The sequence below is a fragment of the Symphalangus syndactylus genome, chromosome 23 (genome assembly GCF_028878055.3).
Source record: "Symphalangus syndactylus isolate Jambi chromosome 23, NHGRI_mSymSyn1-v2.1_pri, whole genome shotgun sequence".
Taxonomy (NCBI): domain Eukaryota; kingdom Metazoa; phylum Chordata; class Mammalia; order Primates; family Hylobatidae; genus Symphalangus; species Symphalangus syndactylus.
The window spans coordinates 30,356,966-30,378,696 of record NC_072445.2 but is presented as its reverse complement, the minus strand read 5'-3'; the positions used below and the strand labels follow the sequence as shown (position 1 = coordinate 30,378,696).

General features: G+C 35.8%; 1 protein-coding gene across 6 annotated transcripts in view; it reads right to left on the bottom strand.

Annotated features, from left to right (window-relative positions):
• ZNF451 (zinc finger protein 451) overlaps positions 1-21,731 on the bottom strand; it is an 80,528-nt gene that overhangs the window by 13,183 nt on the left and 45,614 nt on the right. For 5 of the 6 annotated variants that reach the window (XM_055264356.2, XM_063632831.1, XM_055264357.2 and 2 more), the window contains 6 exons: positions 15,375-15,528; positions 14,607-14,754; positions 8,011-9,614; positions 5,839-5,982; positions 4,354-4,484; positions 2,663-2,849 (listed from right to left, as the gene is read on the bottom strand). In XM_055264356.2, coding sequence (XP_055120331.2) covers positions 2,663-2,849; positions 4,354-4,484; positions 5,839-5,982; positions 8,011-9,614; positions 14,607-14,754; positions 15,375-15,528 — 2,368 coding nt within the window. The remainder of the gene's footprint in view (positions 1-2,662; positions 2,850-4,353; positions 4,485-5,838; positions 5,983-8,010; positions 9,615-14,606; positions 14,755-15,374; positions 15,529-21,731) is intronic. The other variant, XM_055264358.2, reaches the window with a different exon arrangement.

The following is a 21,731-nucleotide window of genomic DNA, read 5'->3' as shown; positions in this document are numbered from 1 at the left end:
CTTATAGTATAAACTTAGGTTACACCCCAAAGGACAATTTTGTTTGTTGATTGGCAACTAGAAGCGTTGAGACCACAAATTCCTTGAAATTGTATGCAAATATACATGTTTATTTTGGGGGAAGGAGGGTATAGAAAGTTTTCATCAGATTCTCAAAAAGGTCCAGTGACCCCTTCACCCCAAAAACCACATTGCCTTAAGAAACTGACTGGCTGTCAAATCTGAAAACAAGAAGGAACACCATGTTTAGCTATGTGCAAGGAGTTATCCTGGCATTCTTTAGTAATAAAAATTATATTATTAATGGACATTGAGAGGTTTAGAGTCCCATTATATATTAAAATACCATTCCTTAATAGAAACTATTACTCGACTATTCACAAAGCTATTTGTTAGGAAAGGAAACGGAATAAAAAGTTATCCAAGAAAATGATTTTTCTTTGATTCCTTATAAAGTTCACTACAGGCAATTTGATGGTTTTAAGTCTTCCATGAAGAAAAAATTTGGTCTTAAATCAGATAACTAAGCCTGAACATACTATGATTCAGTGTAACATTAAAAATGTAGTGGCTAGGAATCACATTTTCTTTTTATGGTAGTAATAATAAAAATAGCTATTATTTGTTAAATAGCTAAAGTGCTTTATATACTGTGCTAGACACTTTACATACATCACTAACTATTACAACCATATAAATACAAAAAAATGAGGCTCCAAAAAAGTAACATGCCTGAAATCGCACTGCTAGGAAACAGCAAAGTCAGCGTTTGAACCAAAGCCCATGCAGTGCACAATCTCTGTATGTCACAAAAATTAAGAATAAAGTACACATGTGCCTCCAAAGAGTAGTTAGTTCAAATGAGTACTGAGTATGGGTGATTAAAAAAAAAATACTTAGAACATAAGAGTCATTTGGAAGGGCATAATCAGCAGATAATAATAACCTATATCTTACCTCCAACCGTAATATACCCATGCAAGCCTACTCATATTCACCTCTCATTCCAAACAGAATATGGTTTTGCCTCTGCAAAACCATAACAGGTTTCATATTTGAAATTATAAATGTTCCCAAAAGCAGAAGCATAAGAGAAGGAAAGGGAGGTTGGCCTTGTGTGGCAAAGGTAAAACTTTATCTTATAGGATATTAAGTAGATGTTGAGGACTGGGAAAGTGATGGCAAAAGAGTAGAAGAGGTGTTTTGTTTTTTGTTTTTGAGACGAAGTTTTGCTCTTATTGCCCAGGCTGGAGTGCAATGGTGCAATCTCAGCTCACTGCAACCTCCGCCTCCTGGGTTCAAGCGATTCTCCTGCCTCAGCCTCCCGAGTAGCTGGGATTACAGGCAACCGCCACCATGCCCAGCTAATTTTTGTATATTTAGTAGAGACAGGGTTTCACCGTGTTGACCAGGCTGGTCTTGAACTTCTGACCTCAGGTGATCCACCCACCTCAGCCTCCCAAAGTGCTGGGATTACAGGTGTGAGCCACCGCACCCAGCCCCCGCTTTTTTTTTTTTTTTTTTTTTTTTTTTTTTTTAAGAAAAAAGAAAGCCACAGATAGAAAAACAAGCGAAAACAAAAATTACAGAATAGGAAGATAATACTCAGAACTAAGGCATGACATAAACACACAAGAGTTCATTTTCTTTTATAATCTTCCATCATTACTCCGCTTTAGAGTCTAAAGAGCACAGATTACTGATTCCTAACTTTGCAGAAGTGAATTGATCCACTGTAATCAGTGATTAGAGCAAAATTCTCCGGAATGAGTTTTCAATCAAAATGTGCTTCCAAATATATTGAAAGAAAAAAAAAATCTAGGAGGCAAGCAGACTTGAAAACTTTAAAGGCACACAATAAAAATGCCAAAAAGCCACTATTTTTCACTAAGGTAATTCATTAATATCTTCAAACCTTATTCATGAATTTAAATTATTAGGATATTTAAACATTAATTATTCTATCCATATTTCTTTACTTCAGAGATTATGAAAAAGGGGTGTATAGCTCAGTGGTAGAGCATTTGACTGCAGAAATTATGAAAAACGAAAAACAAAACTTCTGAATCCTTAGAATTACATCTTTTCTTATACACTAGGAAGTGAAATTGGATATCAGCACTCCTTTCATTGAACAATCTCACAAAGGTACAGAAGAAAGTGCAAGTCCCAGCAATAAGATAGGATGTACCCAATTCTCTAAGGACCTAAAAGCCTGTCAGCGTTTTATTTTGTCACTGTCAACCTCTTAAATGATCGCCTTTTTTATTGCTTTCTGGTTTTCACCTGTAAGCACACTGCTTTCTAAAAAACTGAAGGTCAATTTGGAATTTCAGAAACAAAGTGAAGATCTGAATTCTGAGCTTTTAAAATTGTAGTAACATACTATAACGCATGAATATATATTTTATATACATCAATATAGATTTTATCTACTAGATCAAAAAAAGCTCCAGAAAATTATTATGAATTCATCCTCCTTCTAAAACACTAAAGAATGAAAGTGAGATTTTTTTTAAAAAGATAAGTAAGATAGAAGTAAGAGAACATGATGGTTTAGTAAGCAGGCAACAGTTCACTAGCGGACAGCAGTTTATTGGTTTCTCTCAGCAGTGAAGTCTCCTCCTCTTGGGTGGTTTGCACTGTGACTGCAGCTGCGTACCTTTGGTGGTATCAGATATGCTATTTAACAAGGCACACATCATATCTCCCTCTAAGTGGTGAGGGTTTAGTATATGAGCTGGCCTCTGAGTCTTCTTAAATTGATTCTCTAGCTCCAGAAAACCTTGATCTCCTGAGAGGATGGTGAAAGGAATTTGCTTGGGTAGTTGTTCATCTAGACGGCCAGCCTAAGTTAGAACAAATGGCACAGGTTGATAAAAAATCAGCATGAGTTTCAAAACAAGTTATATCTATTTCAGAATGAACACATACCTAGGAAGGTATAGTAAGCTTGTTCCCTAGTCCCTACCAAAGTATGACATAAAGACCTCCTTCAGCTGGGTGCAGTGGCTCACGCCTGTAATCCCAACACTTTGGCAGGCTGAGGCAGGTGGATCGCTTGAGGTCAGGAGTTCGAGACCAGCCTGGCCAACATGGTGAAACGCGGTCTCTATTAAAAAATGCAAAAATTAGCTGGGTGTGGTGGCATGCACTTGTAATCCCAACTACTTGGGATTCTCCAGGCTGAGGCTGGAGAATCGCTTGAACTCGGGAGGCAGAAGTTGCAGCCGAGATCGCGCCACTGCACTCCAGCCTGGGCAACAGAGTGAGACTCCGTCTCAAAAAGAAAAAAAAAAGAGAGAAAGAAAAGAACTCGTTCATAAATGAAATACCCCACATTTAATCAAATATAAGATGCCATTAAATTATATAAGCTATTTTATGTGCCATGAAAAGAAAAAGCCAAAATGGAAGTCCAACAGACCTCACATAAGGTTGGAATGCCAAAGGGCTATACACTCAATATAAGGGTAAATAAGAAATAAATCTGCCATAGAGAAAAGGTAAGCAAGGCAATTTGCATGATTCAATCTTGGCACTAGATAGAGGGAAAAAGAAATCTTTTGTCGTTTAAACCATAAGCTGCAGTCAACAAGTTTGCAGAGTAAATTCACATTATCAGTGTGACATGTAAGTCCTCAAGCAGAAAATTTAAAGTGGGTCTCAGTTTGGCAGTTTCTCTAGGTACCCGGCAGAGACAGAAGCAAATGCAAATTCTATCTAGGCCAACAGTGATTGTTAAGGTACCTCTTAATTTTAGAGATATTAAAATATGAAAGTGTCTTAATATATATCAAATACAGTATCATCAGCAGGGCGCAGTGGCTCACACCTGTAATCCCAGCACTTTGGGAGGCCTAGGCGGGCAGATCACTTGAGGCCAGGAGTTTGAGACCAGCCTGGCTAACATGGAGAAACCCCGTCTCTACTAAAAATACAAGTATTAGCTGGGCATGGTGGTATGCTCCTGTAGTCCCAGCTACTTGGGAGGCTGAGGCATGAGAACTGTTTCAGCCCAGGGGGCTGAGGTTGCAGTGAGCCAAGACTGTGCCACTGCACTCCAGCCTGGGCGAGAGCGAGACTGTCTCAAAAACAAAACCAAAAAACAGTATCAGCTCTTGATCATTTATCCCACAAATAGTTGAGGGTCTACTATGGATAGCTGAAGATTTGCTAAAAGTTGAGGATAAAGCAATAAAAATATGCTATGGGGTCCTGCCTTCATAATAGTCGTAGGTAGAACCTGAAGTACTGAAGAATGATCTATAACTCTCATTACAATTCAAGTGGGAAAAAAAATGCAAGTGGGTCTGAGATTCACATTAGATTTTGAATAAAACAATGACTCACATGCATACATATGGCAAAATCAGCAGCATCTTTTCTTTTACTACAGCGAGGATGAAGGAAGAAGCATCCAATCCTGTTCAGGTAATTATAAATCTTACAGTTGAGCGGAGGCTTCCAATTGGTGTTTCCTCCTATTAATTTTAGAAAAGGCAAAAATGATAATCAAACAGGAGAGGAAAGGCCAAAAATTTTATCAAGAAAAAACACATACTAGAAAAAAACTTTTCTAGAGGCAAAGTACTAGATCAGAATGTGGAAGAACTCCATCCTAGCATAAGCATCAACATCTTGTTGCTTTACAGTCTTGAGAAAGTGGACCAACTTCCCTGAATCTGTCAAATCATCTTAAAACTCACATGGATATTAAGCAAAATCAAAAGTAATGTGTGTAAAAATTCTTTGAATGGCATTATTCTATAAGTGTAAGCATAAGTGCTTTTTACAGATGTCACCACTGTTCAATGCAGAAATGATGGGCAATCACCAAAGTTCAACTTACTAAAGCAATTATACTGGCTAACTTATCCAGGTCAGTATATTTCTATCTTTAATCCCAATCTTTCTCTTTACATGCTATTTCCTATCAAACACAAACAATAGCAGATGCTCACTATACTAATCCTCTGTAAACCAAAGAAGCCTCTCCCCCAGGTTTGGTCAACAATTTGTAAAGAGGTTTAGATGAAGCTGAACACTTAAGAACAGAAAGGATGAACCGAAAAGGCAGTTATGGCATGTTGAAAATAACATTAGTCCTGTAGCTGAGAGGCCAAATAATTCTGCTATTTATTAGTTTTAAAACTTTGAGGGAAAAAAACAAAAACAAAACATCTGCTTGTTTGTATTTTAAAAGGAATAAAACCGTAATAATCAGTAACCATGTTAGTACAAAGCCATAGCACCTGACACATTTTAGGTGTTGAATAAAGGCTTTTTCAATCTGTATCAAAAGATCCATAAACTTTTTTTTTTTTCAGATGGAGTCTCGCTCTGTCGCCCAGGCTGGAGTGCAGTGGCGCGATCTCAGCTCACTGCAAGCTTCACCTCCTGCGTTCACACCATTCTCCTGCCTCAGCCTCCCGAGGAGCTGGGACTACAGGCGCCTGCCACCACGCCCAGCTAATTTTTTGTATTTTTTTTTTCTTTTTAGTAGAGACGGGGTTTCACCGTGTTAGCCAGGATGGTCTTGATCTTCTGACCTCGTGATCCGTCCACCTCAGCCTTCCAAAGTGCTGGGATTACAGACGTGAGCCACTACGCCCGGCCAAAAGATCCATAAACTTTGAGTCATCAGACAGAGCTAACATTTACCACAGAGGCATGTAAAGAAAACGATTCTAGCAGAGTAATTATAATACAAAAGAACAATATTCCAATTATGTTCCTATGTTCTATCCAGGAAGGTTTAAGAGGAGCCTTTTAAACTGATCTATATTCTAAGAGGTGGGAAAAACGGTTTTCTTTTGTTTTTCTTATTAACCGTACCTTGAAAGCCCCAAATAAATGTTCCTTGGTTTAGATGCCCTGGTAGATGACCAAAAAAGTTTGACCAGTTATCAAAATCTACAAAGACTATATGAGTCATGGTTCGCAGATAATCCAAATCTGGAAGCTCAACAATTTCTTCCTCTGAGAAGAGAGAAATATCAACATGAGTTCAGTAAGAATTTGCTAAAATCATTCTGATTTCAAGTCTAAAAAATATTAGAAGCCTAATATGCAAAAATACTAACCTTGAATGTTACTCATTTCTATTTAAACCTTTTTGTGAAATCCAAATCTGTACATGACACCATTTACACTTAAATCAGATAAAAATAATCTGAACATTTCACAAATTTTGATTATATATCCTTCTTGCAAATATTTTCTTCCATCAACTCTAAAGCTTGTTAAAAGTCATTTATACAAGGAATTTTTTTAAAAAATTAATGTACTAGAAGAACTAGAAAACCAAGTTTTAAGGTTAAATAAGCAAAAACTAACACCACCCATATAAAATTCCAAGGTTACCTATTAAGAACATTTTCACCACCAGAATTTGGTTCTTTTCCCAGTCTGGACTGATTTATTAGTAGCCCTCTAGTTCTATGATTAAACACCCTAGAGAGCAGAAATAAGATAACCTGGAATCCTGCTGCCATAAAGCAGTGCTAGAAATAGGGGCCCGTGGTACAGTGACACCTCCCCCTATAGACACATCTTCTTGGTTCTCTCAGATTCTTCTTTCACCTTCCCCCATGCCCCAACTCTCATTCTCCCTCCCCTTTATCTTGTTTCATACTTTTCCACTTTGACAAGGCCTTAAAGTTTCCTGTGGTAACAATGCAAACTTTAAAATGTTGTATTATTTAAAAAATGAATAGCTTTTATTCTAATAGTTCCTTCAAATATACTACTGCTATTCCCTTCCATTTCCAAGCCACCTTACGTCTTTTCTCTAACTTCTCAGTAATTCTAGATTTAGATATTGCATTTTCTATCAAACATAGACTAACACAAATTCCAAAAAAAAAGTAACCAGAAGCGCAAAAGAAAGGCCTAAGAGAACATAAAAATGGTGTAACCAGTGTTTCACTGTTTAGAGTTGACTAGGTAGCTCGTGATTTAATTCTTTATCACTGAAAACATGCCATGACTAAAGGTGATGGTGAGATCTACATATGCTATAGAGCAAGACTGTAAAAATTCAATAGTTCATAAAAATACATTACTGGCCAAAATTTTCACATATTCTCACTGTACCCAAATACGCTACACTGTATAACTCACCAAGAATTAGTATTCATTTAAAAGAATATAGACTTAAGTCAGGTGTGGTGGCTCACACCTGTAATCCCAACACTTGGGGAGGCTAAAATGGGAGGATTGCTTGAGGCCAGGAGTTCGAAACCAGCCTGGGCAACATAGTAAAATCCCATCTCAAAAAAATTTTAAAAATAAAAGAATATACACTTAAAATTATACTCTAAACAAAACAAATTATACTTCTAAACAAAACAAATTATACTTCTAAACAAAATAAAAACATAACACCTGCCTAGACTTACTTAATCCTATCATATGGAATAAACAAAGTCTGGAGTAAGTACAAACAAGGAATTCATATTTCAATTTTCCCCCTGGTTTCCTGCTACCACTTTAACTCTACTTCTAATTGCTATTTTAATTGTATGTTAAAGCTTTTCTTCCAAGTTAATTATAACAAAAATATACAAATGCTGAAATGACCTTTAAAATGTCTCATACTAAAGAATATGGCCAAATAGAAACAAAAAGAATTCATGTGATTTATCTTTTTAGTTAACCCAAATATTACAGAAAAATCTAAATGATATTAATACTAGGATAACTTTGAAATCTAACTTTCAGAAAAACTATCAACTTCCTCCATCTTGAAAATCTCCACATCTTCTGTAAAATAAAATGATATCTAAAATATATATTATTTAAAGCCAACATATACTCTGTCCCCGTAAGTTTAGAAAGTGGATAAATGCAGTAGTAGGAATACAAACCCCTAAAATGTATATACGATAGTAATTAACATATCATCAAGAAGTTACCCTGTTTCTTGCTTCAAAATTGAATCGAGGTGGGTACATTGTAAGTTTCAATATTAGTATATGAAATTTGCACAGAGCTATAAAGCCATACCTGTATTCTGATAGCTTAGGTCATTCTCAACTCCTTTCTCTATGTCTAAACTTTTTGGATAGTTTATTGCCTGTTTCAGTTTTCTCTCTGTATGTGAGGCACTGGCAGTAAACTTGTACAGGTTTGATTTTTCAGATCCAAAATGAGCCACACTGGGTTTCTGTAAGAAGCAATGTTTTCTATGGAAATGCTGCTGTGCACTCTCAGGATCATGAAATGCTTTGGTGCAGGTGCCACACTTGATTACATACTGCTGCTCCTCCTCATCACTCTTTTCTTGGTGCACTTGATGGATATGAGTGTTCATGTCGGCTAAATTCTGTGCTGTTGCCGAACATAAACTGCAGCGAAACCACAGTTTTCCTTTATCCAGCATGATTTGGAGACATCTGCTATAATCTTCTTTTCTGTTGACTTTACAGATGTAACTCTCACGGCAACCACAGGTTAACTGGTTACTGGTCTCTATTACTGGAAAATCATCTTCAGTTTTAATTGAAGTTTCAGTTTTTTCTGACACAAATACATAATCTATGCTGTGGTGCTCCTCATAATGACTCAAAAATGCTTCTTCCACATTAAAGGTAAGATCACAAAGCCCACAGAAGTATTTAATCTTTATCTCATTGTCATGCTCATCTTGGCAATGTCGGTACAATGTTTCTATCTTATGAAAAGGCTTTCTGCAGTGAGCACAGCTGTATCTATGAAACTTGTGGCTTGCCAAAGACATGCAGTGCTGTTTTACATATTCCTGGGAATCAAACATATCTTCACAAATTCGACATTGCCATTTACCCCTTGGAGAATTATTTGCCGGGGAATGATCAATAATAGTAATAGCTGATGAAGGCTTGTTAGCAGTCAAATTACCCAATGTTGTAGAGGATGATGGCAAAGTTTCACCTTCTACCTCATCCATCTCATAAAAATATCTGTGTCCATTATGAAATTCAGTCACATGTGCCATGATAGTATCTTTCCTTGTTAACTCCTTTTTGCATGTCCGACACCAGAAAAGAAAGTTATTTAAATGTGCCCCTCCGTGAATCCGGCTCATGTGTAAACGAATGACCCCTGAATCATCACATACCTTTCCACAGACCACACACTTATAACCCATTGTGTTTGCTGAGAAAACATGCTTTTCTACTGCATCTTCACTTGGGAATCGCTGATTGCATTCACAGAACCAGGTTTTAACTACTGATTTTTCTTTCTGGACACAAGCAACACCTTCATGGCTTTTATCTTTTAAATTCATCTTCTTTTTTGGAATGGCAGTGCACTCCGGTGAGCTAGATTCTTTAATAGACATGGTTCTTTTAAGTGATGAAAATTTTGATTGATCCAACAGTAAATGCAAGTCAGAAGAAGGATCCTTGTTCCCTTCGCTGCTGTGGCAATAGAGTAAGACTGATTCTTCCACTGAGTTAATGACTCGGACTTTGTGTCCTGAATTCTGCTTATGATTTTGGGTGCTGGTTTCATCCACAAAGACTTGATTGCAATCTGGACAATAACCTCTTAATATGAATTTCTCTGCAACCTGGGTAATGCTCTTCTCAGCTACAGCTACAGGCCCAGCATTTCGACAACGAACTCTAAATTAGATAAAAAGAAATAGAAACTCTTTCAAAAGTATTTTCTAAATATATCATTGCTGCATTTTATTGCAGGAATTATAAAATAACCAACGTATAAATAAGCACTAAAAGATACTTTTCAATAAAGATGCAAATGACATAATGATGTTCTATCATCTCAAAATACTTGAGTATTATCTGCACTTTATTTCTAGTTAAAATACAAAAGGCTAAAACTAGGTTCAAAATTTTTTAAATTCAGGCAAATTTTAGAAAATTAAAATCTGTATCAAAAGCACTGACAGAGGACCTTATTGAACAGGCAAATTATTAGACTCTCCATGGTAATTAAACTGTATGAAAGAACACTATGGTTAAGATTCTAGACAACCCAGTTTCTATTCTTTAATAACTGATTAATGTTGATACTATAAGGCTATGGTAACCAAAAAAACATGTACTGGTATAAAAATAGACACACAGATCAATGGAACAGAATAGAGAACCCAGCAACAAAGCCACATACCTACAAACTACTGATCTTTGACAAAATTGACAAAAATATACACCGGGGAAAGGACACCCTATTTAATAAATGGTGCTGATAAAACTGGACAGCCATATGCAGAAGAATAAAACTGAACCCATATCTTCCATCATATACAAAAAAATAACTCAAGATGAATTAAAGGCAAAGACTTGAAACTATAAAAATTCTAGAAGAAAACCTAGGAAAACCCCTTCCGGACAATGGCCTAGGCAAAAAATTTATGACTTAAGTCCTCAAAAGCAAATGCAACAAAGCCCTAAAATAGACAAATGGGACTTAAAAGCTTAAGCATAGCAAAAGAAATAATCAAGAGAATAAACAGACAACTTACAGAATTGGAGAAAATATCTGCAAACTATGCATCTGACAAACAACTAATATTCAGAATCTACTAGGAACTTAACAAGAAAAAAACCCACAAATAATCCCATTAAGAAGTGGGCAAAGGACATGAACAGACATTTTTCAAAAGAAGACATACAAGTGGCCCACAAATTCTCAACATTACTAATCATCAGAGAACTTCAAATTAAAACAACGATGCGATACCATCTTACACCAGTCAAAATGGCTGTTATTAAAAAGTCAAAAAACAACTGATGTTGGCAAGTATACAGAGAAAAGGGAACACTTATACACTGTTGATGGGAATGTAAATTAGTACAACCTCTATGGAAAACAATATGGAGATTTCTCAAAAAACTAAAAATAGAACCACCCTTTGATCCAGCAGTCCCACTACTGGTATCTACCTTAAGAAAAAGCAAGCATTATATCAAAAAGACACCTACACTTGTACATTTACCACAGCACTATTGACAATAGCAATAATGAATGGAATCAACCTAAGTGTCCATCAATGGATTATTGAATAAAGAAAATATGGTATATATACCATGGAATACTACTGAGTCATAAAAAAAGAATGAAATCATGCCTTTCGAAGCAACATGTATGGAACTGGAGGCCATCATCCTAAGTGAAATAACTCAGAATGTCAAATACTGCAAATTTTCAGTTCTAAGTGGGAGTTAAACAATGGGTACACGTGGACATATAGACTGGAATAATAAATAGACGTTGAAAACTCCAAAAGGTGGGAGGTTGGGAAATGGGTGAGGGTTGAAAAATAACCTATTGGGTACAATATTCACTATTTGGATGATAGGTACATTAGAAGCCCAGATATCTGAGCTTCACAATATACCCATGTAACAAAACTGCACTCGTACCCCCTAAATCTATAAGAAATAAAAATAAAGAACTGATTAATTTTATGTCAGACAAATGTCATGCCCATAGTTGCTTTTGCACTGAAGAACTAGGCTCAATAAAACCACATAATATTCCACAAATTAACTCAAAATAAATTAACTTCCCTAGGAAAATAAAAAAATAGAACAACTGTGTCTTCCCTTCACTACTAAACTCCAGAGAGAAGAGACCTGCTACCATTTTATACATTTAATATATTTCAAAAGAAAAAAACTGTACAAAATATGTTCTCTAATTATTGTGGAATTAAATTGGAAACAAGAAATAATAAAAATCCCTAAATGTTTATAAATACCTAAATGTAACATCTATAAACCTTTAGAAGTTAAGCAACACATATCTTTTTTGTGTGTTTGGAGACAGAAAATCTTTCTGTCGCCCAGGCTGGAGTGCAGTGGCACAATCTTGGATCACTGCAACCTCTGCCTCCCAGGTTCAAGTGATTCTCTTGCCTCAGCCACCAAGTAGCTGGGATTACAGGTGCTTACCACCACACCCAGTTGATTTTTTTGTATTTTTAATAGAGATAGGGTTTCGCCATGTTAGCCAGGCTGGTCTCGAACTCCTGAGCTCAGGCAATCCACCTGCCTAAGCCTCCCAAAGTGTTAGGATTACAGGTGTGAGCCACCGCGCCCAGCCAAGCAACACATTTCTAATAAACCTATAGGTCAAAGAATAAATCAAAAGGGCAAAGATAACACTTTTCCAAAACATTTTTAAACAGCTTTATTGAGATATAATTCACGGCTAGGCACGGTGGGGCATGCCTGTAATCCCAGCACTTTGGGAGGCTGAGGCGGGCAGATCACTTGAGGTCAGGAGTTCAAGACCATCCTGGCCAACATGGTGAAACCCCATCTCTACAAAAAATACAAAACTCAGCCAGGCATGCTGGCACACACCTATAGTCCCAGCTACTTGGGAGGCTGAGGCACAAGAATCGCTTGAACTCGGGAGGTGGAGGTTGCAGTGAGCCGAGATTGCACCACTGTACTCCAGCCTGGGTGACAGAGAGAGACCCTGCCTTTAAAAAAAAAAAAAAAAAGGATATAATTCACATACCACATAATTCATCCATTTAGGGTATATAATTTCAACTATTTTTCACATAAAGATATGTGCAACCATCAATAGTTAATTTTAGAACATTGTGTCATATCAAAAAGAAAACCCATGCCCTTTAGCTATCACCTCCCCACCTCCCTTTTCGCCGTGCTCCCCAACTCCAAGCAACCACTGAGCCCTAAGCAACTACTTTCTGTGTCTACAGATTTCCCTATTCTGGAATTTCATGTGAATGGAATCATATAAATGGACTTTTTGTGACTAGCTTATTTCATTTAGCATAATGTTTTCAAAGTTCATTGAGGCTATAACATGTAATCAGGATTTCAATCCTTTTCATGGCCGAATAATATTCCCTTGTATGGATATGTCCATTTAAAAAAATCCATTTGTCAGCTGATAGACATTTGGGATGTTCCCACTTTTTTACTATTATGAATAATGCTGCTATAAACAAACATACAAGTCTTTGTGTGGATATACATTCACTTTGCTCTTGGCTGTCAACAAGTAGAAACTGCTGGATCATATGGTAGCTCTATGGTTAAATGAGGAAAAAAGAGATATCTATTTTTAACTGAACAAAAATGAAAACACAACTTATCAACATCTGTGGCATGCAGGCAAAGCAGTGCTTAGTGGGAAATTTATATTTTTAAATGTTTATATTGAAAACAAAGATCCAAAGTCAATCTAAACTTCTACCTTTAAGAGCTAGACAAAGATAAGCAAATTAAACTCAAAGTTCAAAGAGCAGAAATCAATGAACTAGAAAATGGGCAAACAACAGAGAATTGCCAGGGAAACCAGACAATGGTTGTTGCAAAAATCAACAAAAATTTGAAATAGATTATAGAAATAAACATAAATATTTAAAAATATCAAAGCTGAATTCAGGGAAATAAAATACATTCTTTAAGCAAGAAGAGGCAACGGTTTCTCAGGACACAGAAAGCATAACTATAAAAGAAGAAAATAATCAACAAATTATATACCTAATACAAAGAAAAGCTTCTGTTCATCAAAAGGTATCATTAAAAATATGAATATGCAAAATCACAGCTAGGAAAATATACTCATAAATATTTGTATATTCTAGAAATTCCTATATTCTAGATACGAATCTGACAAAAGATTCGTATCTAGTTCTATATAAAGAACCCCAACTCACTATTAAGAAGGTAAACAATCCAATTTTGAAGACTGGCAAAAAACTTGAACAGAGATTTCACAAAGATAAACAAATAGCCCATAAGCACAAGAAAATGTGCCCAACATCATTGTTTATCAAGAAAATGCACATAATAAACTAAAATGAGACACAAGAATAGCTAAAATGAAAAAGAGTGGCAATACCAAATGTTTGCAAGGGTAAAGAGTAACTAGAACTTTCATACCTTACCTGTAGGAATGTAAACTGGTACAACCAACTTTGGATATTTAGTAGGTTCTCATAAAGTTAAATATAAACCTACTTCTGAACCAACAATTCCACTTTTCAATGTCCATCCAAGAGAAATGAAAATATATGACCATGAAAAGACTTGCACAAAATATTCAAAGCAGCTTTATTCATAAAAGGTATAAATTGTAAACAACCCAAATATCTATCAACACGGGAATGGATCAACAAATTGTACTATATTCACACAATACTACTCACCAATAAAAAGGAACAATGTACTAAACAATATAGATGAATCTCATAGATACTATGGCAATCACAAATCATACTGGACTCTTTCTTGGTTACTTGATAAATTTGGCCTTTCACTGAGATTTAATCTTTCAAATGTATATGATACTTTCCATTCTGGTTGACTTAAAGCCAAGGTTCTACTTTAACCCTTTCCTCTCCTACTCATACTTACAAAACACACACAGAAAAACATACACAAAACTTAAACTGTTAGCTTGCTTTACACTTGCAGCAATATCAATATATCCACGTTTTCCACATCTCTAACTTTTCTCACTATGTTAAATTTGGTTAATTTCCAGGCAACTGTATATTCTCATTTTAAAAGGAGAGAAACATGGAATAGAAAATGTATTTGTTGAATCTTCTCACTGGCAAACAGCTCATCCGTTTCCCTTTACAGCTCCAGACCAATACAAACCTGAAATGGGCAGTGAGCTCCATGTGGGAACGCAGTGTCTGGTGGCAGGCCACACACTTAACTTGAAATGGAACATCTTTGCATAGAGAGATCAAAAGTTTCTTTGCAAAAGATGGAAAAGATATTGGATGTGCAATTCCTTTGTTATCTGAAAGACAAAATAAACTATAATTTGCAAAGTTATTTGAGTACAGAGTAACCCAACCTTCCTCCCCTTAGCCCTTCTCAACATTAGTTGGAGTAAGTAAAAGAAGACAGTTATTTTGGCAATAAAAATCTAAGGGAAGCCACTTTCTAGCCTTAAATACAAAGAATGCCTTACTCATACTCCAATTAAAATTGTTAATGGGTGCAGGAAATCAACATGGCACATAGATATATACGTAACAAACCTGCACATTGTGCACATGTACCCTAAAACCTAAAGTATAATAATAAAAAAAAAAAACTAAAAAAAAAAAAAAAAATTTGAGTCTTAAATGCCGAGAAACAGAAAACTTCCAAGATACCATGATATAACATAACATTATCCTGAATAAATATTTGCTTCCCAAGTTTTTCTTCACTCTTCAAAGTTAGTAAGCCTTACTCATACGTACAAATAAACATTAAGAATCTTGTTTTTAAGTAAGAATTGAGATAATCTTTTACTTTTATAGTTCTAAAACTAAGATGAGGATATGTAATCTCAAGAATGATCTGAGAAGTATGATAAATCAGCAAAAATTAAAGTAGTTTAATTTTCAGCAGAAAAGAGTATTAACATACCACCCAGTTTGAAACTCTGATGGAAATGATTCTTTCCAGACATATGCTTCGAACACTCATCCTTGCTGCTAAAAAGAAGGAAGCAATTTGGACATGCAAAACACTGAATAATCTGAGGAAGAAGATTGTTGTTATGTCCATCATCTGTGGCTTCCTAAAATATAAGACAAAGCTGTATTATGGAAAACTAAAATAAATAATCAAGTTCTTGAAAAAAACTTTCAAAATTTCCCATTTGTTATTTATTTGCAATATCCTGTATCAATTTTTAACATGAAAGCTGTTCTTCCCTGAGTGTGAATTATGGAACTTTTATCATAACCGAGGTCCCAAATGTCAAATTTTTAGTTTTTTTTCCTCAAAACCAAATTATGGCCATCTGTTGTAGTAACAAATATAGAAGAACATTTGCTTTCTATATAGTTTTCATTTTTACATACACATTCACATGTAATATATAAATGCATAAATGTGATCACACCACATAAACTTTTCCTAATGGTTTGCTTTATTCACTCTACCCTGCATTATTATTCTTCCACAAATTTATCCACGCTTACTCAGTTACAAAGACACATAGAAATAAGGGGGAATGTCATTGTTTTATCAAATATTATTTTATAGGCTCTTCTGCCTATTAGTTTTCTCATTCCATAGTACCTAAAGGGAATCCCTAAAAATCAGCCGGTATATCTCTAATTAATATTTCTTAATGGTTGAAAGCTATGCCATGATGTGAATCTATTCAACTCAGTCAACATTTATTTCCAGTTTTTTTCTTTAAGTTTTGATTTTTTTTTTCCCACTAGAAATAATGATCTTGTAAACATCCTTGAATACATATCCTTACTGGTAGGTGCTTTTTTCTTATTCTCAAGAGTGGCCCTATAGGGCTAATGTGTATATATATTTGAATATTAAAAGACACTGTATGACTGGTTTTCAAAAAGGCTCTACCAATTCACATATCCCCTAGTAGTGAATGAGCCTGGCAGTAATATATATTACAGATCTTTTTCATTTTTGTCAGGCAGATTTTTGTATTTTTGGTAGAGACAGGGTTTCCCCACGTTGCCCAGGTTGGTCTTGAACTTCTGGGTTCAAGTGATCCACCCGCCTTGGCCTTCCAAAGTGCTAGGATTACAGGCATGAGCCACCATGCCTGGCCTTCATTGCTACTTTAATTTGCATTTCCTATCTGTAAGTGAGTTTGAGCATTTATTCATACATTTTTTGGCTACCAAGATGTGTTCTTATGTGAATTTTTTATTCATATTATTTAGCTTTATTTCTCAATTGTTTTGTTTTTCTCCTTCTGGTCAATTTGTATCAGTCCTTTGTTACTGAAATTAATTCTCTGTCTCATTTTCCATTTTGCAATATTTTTTCAAATATCTACTTTGTTTATAGTCTTCTTTATTTATTTCTGAGACAAGAGCTCACTCTGTCACCCAGGCTGGCCCACTAGTACCCTTGACATCCTGGGATCAAGCAATCCTCCTATCCCAGCCTCCCAAGTAGCTGGGACCACAAGCATACACCAATACATCCGGCTAATTTTTTTATTTTTTGTAAAGGCAAGGTCTTTCCATGTTGCCCAGGCTGGTCTCTAACTCCTGGACTCTAGCAATTCTCTCGCCTTGGCCTCCCAAAGTGCTGGGATTACAGGCATAAGCCACTGTGCTCGGCCTATGGTCACTTAAAATTGACACAGCCAAATAAGTATGTCTTTTCTAGCATCTAAGTTTCTAAACCTTGTTAAGAGCCTCCTCTATCTTAAAATAGGAAATTTTAAAAAGTGTGTATTTATAAGTGTATGTGTATTTGTGTGTGCTTGTTATAAATATAATTTAACTTCTTGTTAATGGTCTTTAGAGTAACAGCCTCAAACATTGTATTGTGCCTCATATTTACTATCATTAACACTAGAACTATCAGTATAGTTTGTGTAGTGCTTATGAGATGCAACCAGGAGAGAGATAAAAATTTTTTATTTATACTGGGCACATGTCAGGAACCACACTGAGGTTCTAAATATGTTTACCTACTTAATCCTCATAATAACTCCATGAGGTACCATTTTCATTATTTAGAGATGAGAAAATTGAAGTTCTGATAAGTCAACCAACTTACCCCTCCTCCCAAGTTGTCCCCCTCCATAGAAAAGACAAACTTCCATTTAAACCCAGCTTTACAATCCTGGTTATGAATTCTATGCTGCTTTCACTACTCCCTCCCCACCACACTCCCCTCCTGTTTTAATTTGATGAGTCCCACACAAAAGAAATAACAACGAGGAGGACATTTTCATTCCAATTTGAAGATTCTAAATGATAAAGCAATAAAGGCATTTAGTAACCACCAATTTATACATATTTCTCCTACTCGAAGAACCCTAAACTCATTAAATCGTTTTTAGTTTAATCGTGAGTTATAGATGAACTCACATAAAGTTGTTTAAGTGATTTGCTCAACAGAACCAAAATGTGATTCTACATAAAATTTTATTAGAATATACTTATTACAAAAATATGGCATACTTGGCCAGGAGCAGTGGCTCACACCTGTAATCCCAGCACTTTGGGAGGCTGAGGTGGGAGGACTGCTTTGCCCAGGAATTCAAGACCACCCTGGGTAACACAGCAGGACCCCATTTCTCTCTCTCAAAAAAAAAAAAAAATTATATACATGTATATGTATGGCATACCTACAAATACATTCTACAAATTGGGAAAAGGAATGGGAAATAAGATATCTGGTAAGTTAAAGTGCTCAATTCCTTTTTACCATATTTCTGGTTACATTAAAAGACACCATATAAATTTGTAGAATAAAAAAAGTAGGGCTGGGCACGATGGCTCATGCCTGTAATCCCAGCACTTTGGGAGGCTGAGGCGGACAGATCACAAGGTCAGGAGTTCGAGACCAGCCTGGCCAACATGGTGAAACACCGTCTCTACTAAAAATACAAAAAACTACCCAGGTGTGGTGGCAGGCGCCTGTAATCCCAGCTACCCAGGAGGCTGAGGCAGGAGAATCGTTTGAACCTGGGAGGCAGAGGTTGCAGTGAGCCGAAACTGCACCACTGCACTCCAGCCTGCACAAGAGAGCGAGACTCCATCTTAAAAAAAAAAAAAAAAAAAAAAAGGCAGAATCAAAATACCATTTCACATCCACTAGAATGGCTAAAAACTGAAACCCACGAACATTGTTGGCGGGAAAGTAAAATGGTGCAGTGCACTAGACAGCAGTTTGGCACTTCTTCAAAAAAATTAAAAAGGTACCATATGGCCTAGCAATTTAACTCGTTAGAGGAATTAAAACGTATGTTTACACAAAACTTGGATGTTGGTTTATAGAAGCATTGTTCATTAACAGCCAAAAAGTAGAAACAACCCAAATGTCCATCAACTGATGAACTGTTAAATAAAATGCGGCATATGTCCTTACAATGAAATACTATTTGGCAATGAAAAGAAATGAAGTACTGATACATGCTACAATATGAATAAGCCTTGAAACACATTATGGCAAGTGAAACAATCTAGTCACAAAGGCTGCACATTGTGTGATTCCTTTTATATAAAATATCCACAATAGATAAATCCATGGAGACACAAAGTAGCTTAGTGGTTGCCTAGGGATGGGGAAGATGGGTTAGCAAAGGAGAAGAGTCACCTTAGATGATACAGTAGCCCTAGAAACAGAATAACCAGTGGTAGCTTCAATGGACTCACAAATGACACTGAGGTACAAAGGAGCTTACAGTATATCTACCACCACCATCACACAACAGGGAGAAAAGCAGGGTGCTATCTGGTGATGTAATAGCCATTGGACAGGTTTAGGTGTCAAAAGCCACTAGAAACTTGCTACTCAAAGTATGACTCAAGAAACGACAGCAATGGCATCACCTAAAAGCTTGTTAGAAATGTGAATCTAAGGCTCCACCTGAGACATCTTGCGTCAGAATCTGCATTTTAACAAAGTTTCCAAGTGATATGTGTGTACATTTAAGTTTGAGAAGGCCTTGTCTAGAGGGAAGAAACTGAAGATGAAAGAAAATGGGGGAGGGAAGCAAGGAAAACAATGCAAATTGTGAATAATTTGACTTTCTTTCATTGGGGACTGCCATCTTTACAAAACAGAATTCATACCTATAAAAAACAGCGAGGCTTATACAATCTTCTAGTGACCTCTTCTTGTTGATTTAAAAGAGGCAATTACAACCCCCCATGCATACTAGTTTCCTTTAGAGTCCTTGTGGTGACACAAATGTCAAGGAATAAGCAATCATTGAAGGTTACAAGTCAGGCCTGAAATAGAGTATTACATTTTCTCTTAACAATCTCGTACATAAGTATAACAATATCATTTTAGGGATGAAGAAACTACACTCACAGATTCAGTAACCTGTTAAGAATATGAAGCAAATAAAAGTAACAGTGGAACCCAGGTCTGTCTGACACCAAAGCCTTTGCCCTTTCTATGTTACCATACTGCTTTTCAGAACGCTGAAGGTCATAAATCTACTTCCTAGAGAGAAGGCAAAAAGGAGTGCAAAACAGCATGGAATGTGTGATTCCGAGAAAAAAGAAAAAACAAATTAATGAAATTTAGGGAAAAAAATAAGCAAAATAATTCATTTTAAAGTTAAACTACCTACTCAAATTTACTAAAGAAAACAGACATATATACTCATTATAGTAGAGAAAACACTCAGTACATGGAATAGGGAAACAGGTCCTGAAAGAACTCCAGTTCTGAAAAATGCCGAACATCAATAACCTACTGCAAACACTAAAGTATGGAATGCAGTTCTCTTTCACCCTTTTCCCCTTCTTTCCCCAAATCTTCCATTTGTCATGGAAATGGATAACCCTATCATTTCTTTCTTCAGTATGTCTTTGGGTTTCACTTTAAGGTCTTCATTCTGAATGCCATTGCCTAAGTCAAACAATTCTCTCATCTCAGAGCTAAATTACTGTAAGAGTCATCTAAACTGGTCTCTTTGTCCACATCTTTGAATCCATTCTGAACAATACTGCTATTCTAATGCCACTCAGTCTCTTCAGTGTCTCTAAAAAAAGGAAGGAATTGGGCTCTAGAATTAGAAGTCCTTCTAACTCTAAAAGAATAATGTGTTATTTTCATCATGTCACTGTTCTATAATAGTTTCTTCTTGCCAATATCAAGTTTAAAATCCTGTGCCTTTATGATCATGTTACTATTTACTTTTGTTAGGAATCCCCAAGACTACCCGACTACAGTGCCTAGTCAATGTTGAACAAGACGCAGGCTCTCAAAAACTAATGAGTGAGTGTAAAATAAAATCTGCTTCAAGATGCACATCTGTTCTGGGAAATGTTCTCTGGTGCCAGGACAGAGATGAGGAGGACTGCAGAATTCAATTAGATATACTTAGAATGCAAGCTTTAATTCTCTGCTGTGAACCTACACAGAATCCAAGCTATTCTCCATGTTACTTTCCAGGTACAGCTCTAGATAGAAGCAAATTCTGAAAACATAACTAAATAAATGTTTTACTATTTCAAAATCTAATATTTATTCGGTAAATCCAATTTGATATTTACTCAAATATCCAAATATGGATATTCTCAAAGGTTTTTAGTTAACAGAATATTTAATATGGCATTGTTTTTAATAATAGAAAACAAAATACATCCAATGGGAAATTTATTAATACTATATTCATACAGAAGAAAACTATTCATTGATTTAAAATGTAGAAATGTATGCAGATTCCATGAATATTTAAGCTTTTACGTTTGCAACACTGCTTTAAGTCACAAAACAATTTAGATATCTTATCTTATGTAAAAACATTTATCTATATATAGACAAATACTAAAAACACATATATCAAAATCTTAATCACAGTCCTTATCTCTGTGAGATTAAGGATGATTTCTTGTCTTTTTGTTAATATTTTTAAAATTTTCCATAATGAACATACATTACTTCTGCAATGTTAATAAGTCATTAAAGTTATCTACTATCAAATATGGTAAAAACTCATTAGAGTTCTGCATTACATGGATTTGCATATTCATGAATCAACTCCTGTCTCTTAAGATTTAACACTGACTTAGAATTATATAACATAGCTTTTTAAATACTAGTTATATTCCTTAAAACTGGCATTAATAACTTGTCATTTACTATATGGCTCCAACATTTCAACAAGCAGTGAAGGATAGTGGACTTAAGAACAGGGTTCTGGTTCTCATCAAGTGACTCGCTCAGAGCATCTTGAGCGAGGTAATTTAATTTCATAGAGCAACTCCATGAAAGGATTTTGATGATAATCTCTAGGACTGCTGACTGTAAGGTATC